We start from the raw sequence: 7,903 nt of genomic DNA, 5'->3' as shown, positions 1-7,903 counted from the left end.
GTGCTAGAGACAAAGACACAGAGCAAGAAATTAAACATAACAGCCTGCAGCTCAGTGTAGATTTACAGATGGCATTTCTGCCAGTTATGACGGAGGAATTTCTGTCAGGCTGCTCAGTCCGCCCTGGCGCTCTGAGACCCCTGCTGGGAGAGCCCGCACACTACTATGTGGTAGCCGTCAGCTGTCACATTGTCAATTTTACTGTATATATGTAAACAGGGAACCCTGACACAACAACCTACAGTGAGTCTTTCTTCCTAAGATAAAATATAAATGATCATCTTATTTTACCATTAATGAAAGAGCAACCTATTGGATACAGATTTGAAATGCATCTGAAAAACTTCCACCAAATCCCTTATAAAACAAAACCATAAAAATCATGACTGACGCTTTAGGTAAATGCTATTAAACTTCACTAAAGGTGCACCACTGTGGCACATTTCCAACATCTGAGGAGTTCATGGCTCTTCATCAGAGGATAACTCACCGTAACTCTGAGCTACTTCCCAGAAAAAAAAAAAAGAGAGAGAGAGAGAACTTCAAGATTAACATTTTCTATAAATGTGGTTATTTATTGGTTCTCGGTACATCTGAAAACCTATCAGATACCAGAAACCTACAATAAAAAAAAAAAAAAAAAACTGCTAATAAATCTCTCTTTACTGTGAATCACTGTAATAAACAGGCAAAAATGACCTTGGAACCTCCTGTCCTGAAAAACAGTAACGGATTTATCTGTTATTATCTGTGAATTAACCGACTCAGCAGCCCCACAAACTCCTCCAAATATCATCACGAGTTTTCTACAGGAGGGTTGAACCTAAACAGAATGTCAGCACATAAAAAAATAAATAGTCTGCTAAAATGAGGGCAAAATTCTTTTATCAGTGATTGTACCATTAAAAATCACGTTTAAAAAAACTTGGTTTTTCATCTCTTTACATTAGATTGTTTCTCATACTTCTAGGGAGGAATACATAGAATAGCTTTTACAGAAATTACTACCTAAAAATATACAAGCACAGACACAAACATGAGGAGTAAAGCCAACAAAATGATTCTTCATAAAACAGCAGAGTGTACTCAATTTTTTTTAAGAATCTTTACATGTAGCTCCTTGGTCTGCAGCTTTTTAAATTGTGATTAAAAACATTTCAGGGAAACTTAATTTAATACAAAAGTGTCTTTCTTATTTTACAATCCTGACAAAACTTGTTTTCAAAATATTTTGAGTAGCAAATTTGTCTATTTTCTGTTATGTTCTCTGAAGAGAGGACCCCCCCCAGATAGAGATTTCAAGACAAAGCAGATACAACAGATCCAAAGCAGGTGTTTGATAAAAACCTAGTGGGAAAAATGGTTTCCAGTGCGCTGCTTTGGACTCAAACAATCAAACAAGATGTAGCACGGTATTAAAACGCTAGCCTTGTTCTCCCACTTTGTAGCACTGAAGCCAATGGACCTGGTGACACATGGGTTACATATCAAGCATAGACTTACATAAAAGTTATTACCATCACAATGAGAATGACCTAACAGCAATACTTATACTGTACATTAATATACTGCAGGTTTCAGATGTTTTACACTTCGTACATTAGCAATAATAGAAAAGGGAAAAAAAATCAAGTCATAAGAAAAATAGATTGGAGTTAATAGTGGAAAACAGCGCAAAGAATTTCTGGGGTTTTTTTGTTTGCTTGCTTGTTTATTTTTTAGAAATTGTTTACAAAAAACAGCAAAACAAATCTAAAACAAAAAAAACAAAAAATGAAAACACATCTGTAGCATCTGGTGCTGTGGTCCAGATATGCTGTGTACCACCTCTCTCCAGTACCGCAATGTTTTATGCTGTAGCTGTAGGTGAATGTGTTTGTGTGTGTGTGTGTCAGTGTTTGTGTGTGTTTAAGATTTTGCGTAGTGGTTCTCAACTCCGGTCCTCAAGCTCCGGCACTGTACAGGTTTTTGTTCCAACCAGGTCCTACAAAAACAAATAATTGAGTTTTTAAAAACCGAACGTTGAATTTTGATACTAAGAGTGCACACAATTTTCTGCAGCCTGCAAAAACATAAGTTAAATAAAGCTAAGCAGTTCTTCCCTGTGACATGAGCACAACAGAAACAAAGAGGTGCGTTTACAAGGAAAACGCACGCACGAGAGACCCGAGGTTGGAACAAGAACCCACTGACGTGGTCGCCGTGGTGAGCACTCAAACAAGCGGCCACACCAACTTTGGCCCAAACACTGTGGTGAGCGATGAAGGGGGTAAACACACATGCACACACACCGCCAGTCTCACCACCCTTCTAAGAGGACTGACGGGAGCAGATAAGGGCCAAGGCTGAGCACCACTGATCATGTGCAAAAAGTGTGAGGGGGCGAGAGTGGGATTCTGCTCACATTGTCCTTCATGTGACAGTCAATCTGTTATTATCCCTTTCCCTAATCACTCTCCTTTCATCTTAAAAATGGCAGAACGGAACAAAACAACCAAAAGTTAACTGAACACAAGCGTTAGAGGCCACCCTGGCTCATCTCGCTAACGTGTTGGCTCAGGTGGATCCCAGTAGCTTTTAAGCTTGGAAAAAAAAAAAAGGGGCTGGCTGGGACCTAGGCACCCTACTGGGATGACTGGGAGTTGTCATTCTTGCTCTCCTGACTGGAGGGAGCCTTGTTGTTCCAGGGTGAGTGTGCCCCCAGTGCAGGCGAGCTGTTGAAACTGTCCTCATCCTCCAGGCCATTCGCCCCATTGTACTGCGTGTTCTCCAGCCGCGTGATCAGACGCTCGTCCTCGTCACCAAACTCCCCTCCCATCAGAGTGGGCTCTCCCACCATCATCACGTCCTAAAGGGGACAGCAAGGGCCGGTACATATTATCCCCATAATACAGGGGGTTGCGCGGAATGACTGGCTGCACGGGCGAGTTGTAACTAACGTTTTGGTTTTTTCTCCTGTGGTCTAGATGTGATCTAACTGGGTTCAATTCCAGTATTACAAATTAATTTCAACTATCGAAATGCATGATGATTCATTCTGCAAGCTGAGTTTTAGGGACCAAAGGACCCCGATTATTAAAGTCCTAGTGTCCTCTCATTCTGAAACCAACCACAACAGGACAGAGTTGTCGGGACATCTACCCTGACAGTTCCATAGTCCATGTGGCCCTGACTCCCTGGTCCTGTTCCAAGAACCAGGGTTAAGGGGCCCTCCCTACTGGCCAGCAGTGGGCATCCCTGATCCTTGAGTGCTGCTTCACGGGGGGTTTCGATTCCACCTCGGGTCTCGTTCTCTCAATCAAGCAACCAAGTAAGCAAAGACAGCAGTGCTTGTGAATCGTGTGCTCTGACAGACTTAGTGGTAACTCTAAAACCAAGGCAATACAGCGAATTCAGAAAGAAAACCTAACTGTCCCACTGGAATTTAAGGCAAGATAAACCTACCCCATGTCCCCAAAATATATTGGAGACGGAGGTCACTTGTACCCCCCTCTGTACAAACCCATTAGCCTGTGGCCCCAGAGGACCAGGGACTGCCCATTACTGGTTCACATCAGCGGGTCTACTAGCTAATCTACTCCTCCTCAGTGGAATTACTGAAATAAATTCCTATCATCCACCCACCACAACTGAATCCAAACCTCCTGTAGCTATCGCTATCTTGACCTGCTGCTGCACCTGCCCCTAAACACACTGACAAGCCCAGCTACCACCCCCTACACCCATGAATAACTTTCTCACCTCCTTGCCTTTATCTCCAACCCCTCCACCCTCTGTCCTCCCAAGCCTTGCCCTGCTGAATCTGGAGGTGCAGAGAGAGGTCAAGTGGCTGTAATGCTTACAGGTACCTGGCTGGAAAGTGAAAAGCTGTTGGCTGGACTCTTCTTTTTGCTGTTGCTGTTGTTATTGCTGCCTCCACCAGAGCTCACAGTGCTTCCGCCAGACACCTTCCTTTTCCGCCGCTTGTTTGGAGCTTGTCTGGCTGGCTCAGCTAAAGGCAGAGAAAAAGGCACATTTCATAATTAAGTATTTATAAAGCCACTGTTTCTAGGCCTGCTGCAAATTAGGGACTACCATGCAACTGCAGTATTTATTTATATGGACTCTGCAACTTAATGAGTGGAAATGCAACACTGCCATAAAGGCTGCTGGCAATTTCAGAATTGTGTGCGAGTTACCTGGAGGTGCTACCATCCTTTGCCACTTTTGGAAGAGGCAGGTCTTCAGACAGTCTCTAGGGCTCAAGCTGTAGGTCTTATGTCTAGACATCAGCTCCTGCATGGGCTCCAATATCACACATAGCTTTAGCCAAGACACAGGGAGGAACCAAAGAGACATGGCAGAGTATTAGCAGGTTGTTGCATGTGGTGTGCTTGAGATTAACTGATGGATTCATTAAAAAAAAAATGAAATGTATGATTATAAGGACATATGCTTACACGGAGGTAGTTGAGCGTGGAGTTAGACAGCCCACATCTAGTGATATTTTTAGCCAGCTGATCGAGCATCTGGGGATCCTGAATGATTGAATGAAAGAGGTGAGATGAATACGTGTATGTACAGCATGAGTACCAGCAGTGTTTAGGGCCAGGAACTCACATGCATAGCCAAAATGCTCCTTGGTAGGACTTCTCTGTGTTGTCTGATGCTGAAGTGCCACGTCTTGATCCTCATCATGTCATCAAACATGAACTCCAGGTACAGACGGCCCTCCACACAAACCTTATCCACAGGGGACAGATAAGGTTAGGCATTAAAGCGCCCTTAACAGAAAGTGGAAGGAAGACTAAACTACTGTCATTAACTGCACCTGTGTGAACATAGGTTTGCCGTTCTGGGTCACCATGGTGCACTGGTCACAGTCGAGAGACACAAAGTTACTGTGGAAGGACTCCTTTGGATGTTTCAAAACATAGAACAACTCAGTGGCACCCCCCTCAAAAATACTTCGAAAGTAACGTGGAATCAGTGTCCTGCCGATGGCTGTAGACAAAAACGATCATTTAATCAGTAAAACAAACTAAGTTATATATTATAAAACAATACAAATACAACAACAGGTGTACTTGCTTAACATATACACTTAAAATTTGAAAATATCTGAAACCTGAAAAAAGATTTCTGCATTTCCTTAAAAATCTAAAACACTTACTGTATCGTTTAGGTCCATCTTCCAGACAGAAAGTGATGGTGAGCATTGCGTCATCTTCAAAAAACTCAGTTGTGAAGGCATCCCACCAGAGATTGTCACAGTCCTGACAGGAGACAAACCATTAGCCTCAGTTTTTCCTTGACACAAGAGGAAATTTAGATCTTCATATAATCACAATAAAAACATTACAAATCAAATCAAATACAGGAACAAAACAAAGAACTGATCCAACATGTTCCCCATTTTAACATGAACTCATTCTGGTTCAGTTCACCTTTTCTTAAATAATCTAAGTGGGTCATCACAAGAAAACCGTTTACATTCAACTCTGGCAGGAGCAAAATACCAATTACCAAAAACAATAGTTGTTGTGTTTGCTAGAAAGAGGTGAGGAAGCTACATATGCTAATACGAATAAACAAAACAGCTCCAAAAGAAGAAGCAGAAATTCATGTTTCCTCAAATGTCGTACTTCATAACCAATCTATACCGCAACAGAAAATTAGTTTGCATAACGTGACAACAGATGTGTGCGCTTCCCGACTTTCATCCACACAGCAATGCATCTAAGTGGCTCTACTCGCTTCTTAAATAATAAGTGTTAAATGTTTGTGCCGTAAAAAAAAGTGTTAGAAAACATTACACAAAATAATATTGATATGTTCAGCGTTCTAAAAAAGGTGCAATTCAAATACCAGGTGTTCGGCTGAACAGACTGTGAAGATTGAGTCACAGAAAAGCCCAAGTCATAACAGCTACCCAGGCAAATAAACAGTTGGCACTCCAATTACGTTTTAGCCAGGTTGATCAGATAATCCTATTACAGCCTGAATGTAAATTAAGTCAACATGTTCTCAAGCTTAATTGCCCACAAAATCCCTAGCGTTAACTACATAAAAACAACAGCTGGGACGGAAACAAAATTGGAAAGTATGGAAAACAGTAAATAGTTCATAGGAGCTGCAGAAAGTACAGCTAACTTGAAAAGGATTGTGTTTTTGTACAGTGACAGTTCATATTATTCTCTGTGAAATATGAAGGAACTTTCACCTCTGTCCAGTTCTGTAACCTTTTATTCAGCTCGTATATCCTGTAGTCTGTCTGGTTCCCATACGGTGTGGGTCTCCTGAAACAGAAATCAGGATTCAACACTTCAACTGTTCAACAATTTCAACTGTTTCAGTGGTTTCTCTAAGCCCAAAGTGCAAACAAGTGAAACTGGCCATGGGCAGTCTCAAATTAAGCTTGTTCAGCTTTTTAGCATGAACAGAATGCACCCAGTATCAATGTTTTGTAAATTAGTACACCACATATCAGTGAACTCACCCCATTCCAGGCTCCATGTACGATGGCGGGTACATGGGTGTAGGCCTGAGAGAAAAATAAATAAAAAAAGAAACCTTTTTCTAAGAAGCATAAGCATGTCTTTAGTACATACAGCAACATGTCGTGTACCATGACTTTTACATTCTGATCTCAGAACTGCCAAAGAAGCCACTGTTTAGGACCAACTGCTGATTTCACAGCCCTCTTAATCTTAAAAAGACCGACAGAGGCTGCAGATACAAATCAACAGAACAAGATACAGACGAAAGATTAAAAAACTCAGCATTTGCAACAAGCTAGTAAACTTTTAAAGTGGGAAAAATCAGCATTGCATGAGAGCGCGACAGCTGTTACTTATAATTTAAGATGAATGTTACTTCTCTAATTTCCCATTTTTAAGGCACACATGTTAACCTGTCTGCTTCTGTGTGGTGATCTCTCATTTGATTTTATTCCAATATTTCCAGGGTTGCCCCCTGAAAACAGACTAGTCGAGTCATCAGTTGCTAGGCCTGTCAGCCAACGACGATTCTTGTAGGTTAACCTTTATTTTTATTTTATTTTTTGTCAGCCAGTGTGCGTTACAATAGACAGTAGTCTTAGCCCTTGTTATACCGTTGTCTTCTTCTCTTCATTTTGATGTGACAAGCAGCAATTTACTCAGTACTTCCTGCTGTGGTGGAGAGCGAATTCCCCCTTTAACGGTGACATGTGTGATGCATGGATGTATAAGGTCCAGCGATACTATTTCACTAAATGCTGCCCAGAACAAGGAGAAAAAGACAACAAAATCCACTAGGACAAGCCACATAATGGTGAGATTTGGATTTTATTAGAAGTGTTTTTAAACATTGCTGTCTAATTTTACAAGAAAAAAAGACTAAACGGTCACGACAATGTGCTTATAGAAAACATCGATGTTTACATTTTGCAGTGATGTCATCAGATTGCGAGGTGTTTGATTGATGGATCATTACACCCCTAGAATCGACTGACAACATTCTTAGTCAGGTACAGTCCTAGAGTGATGACACTGTGCTATCTGAAAAACGTGCTACTGAACAGAAGAAATGTAAGGTGCAAAATATCAGTACAGAAAATTACTTATACAAACTATTAACCACAAAAAACACGGTAAGCATATCTAAGAAAGCAAATTATATTTAAACTTACAGCTTGCAAAAAGCAAAACTGCAACATCAGAAAGTAATAAATGTCACATTCTAATAAATGAATTAATGCAAAAGGTGCCCTAGGTTTTTCCTTTTGACAGAATACGTCGTGCCCTGAGAGTATAAACCTGACCTACCCCACATCTCTGTCCAGCATAGCGCCTGGGTGGAAGGGGGGGAAGCTGCCGCCGTTGGGGGGCTCCTTAGGAGAGTACAGCTTGAATGACTTTGACGAAAAGCCTGCACACAAGCA

General features: G+C 41.4%; 1 protein-coding gene across 6 annotated transcripts in view; it reads right to left on the bottom strand.

Annotated features, from left to right (window-relative positions):
- Positions 1-6: 6 nt before the first annotated feature.
- The window catches only part of ldb1a (LIM domain binding 1a), a 21,083-nt gene continuing 13,186 nt past the window's right edge, over positions 7-7,903 (bottom strand). For 3 of the 6 annotated variants that reach the window (XM_020601744.1, XM_020601746.1, XM_020601748.1), the window contains 10 exons: positions 7,788-7,890; positions 6,479-6,523; positions 6,203-6,278; positions 5,153-5,255; positions 4,811-4,983; positions 4,600-4,722; positions 4,440-4,517; positions 4,179-4,302; positions 3,843-3,991; positions 1,991-2,848 (listed from right to left, as the gene is read on the bottom strand). In XM_020601744.1, the coding sequence (XP_020457400.1) occupies positions 2,624-2,848; positions 3,843-3,991; positions 4,179-4,302; positions 4,440-4,517; positions 4,600-4,722; positions 4,811-4,983; positions 5,153-5,255; positions 6,203-6,278; positions 6,479-6,523; positions 7,788-7,890 (1,199 nt within the window). In that variant the 3' untranslated portion in view covers positions 1,991-2,623. The other 3 variants (XM_020601749.1, XM_020601750.1, XM_020601747.1) reach the window with 3 other exon arrangements.

This window comes from Monopterus albus, unplaced genomic scaffold (assembly GCF_001952655.1).
Source record: "Monopterus albus unplaced genomic scaffold, M_albus_1.0 scaffold52.1, whole genome shotgun sequence".
Classification (NCBI taxonomy): Eukaryota; Metazoa; Chordata; class Actinopteri; order Synbranchiformes; family Synbranchidae; genus Monopterus; species Monopterus albus.
Note: the sequence above shows the minus strand (reverse complement) of the source record. Positions and strands in the feature narration are given on the sequence as shown.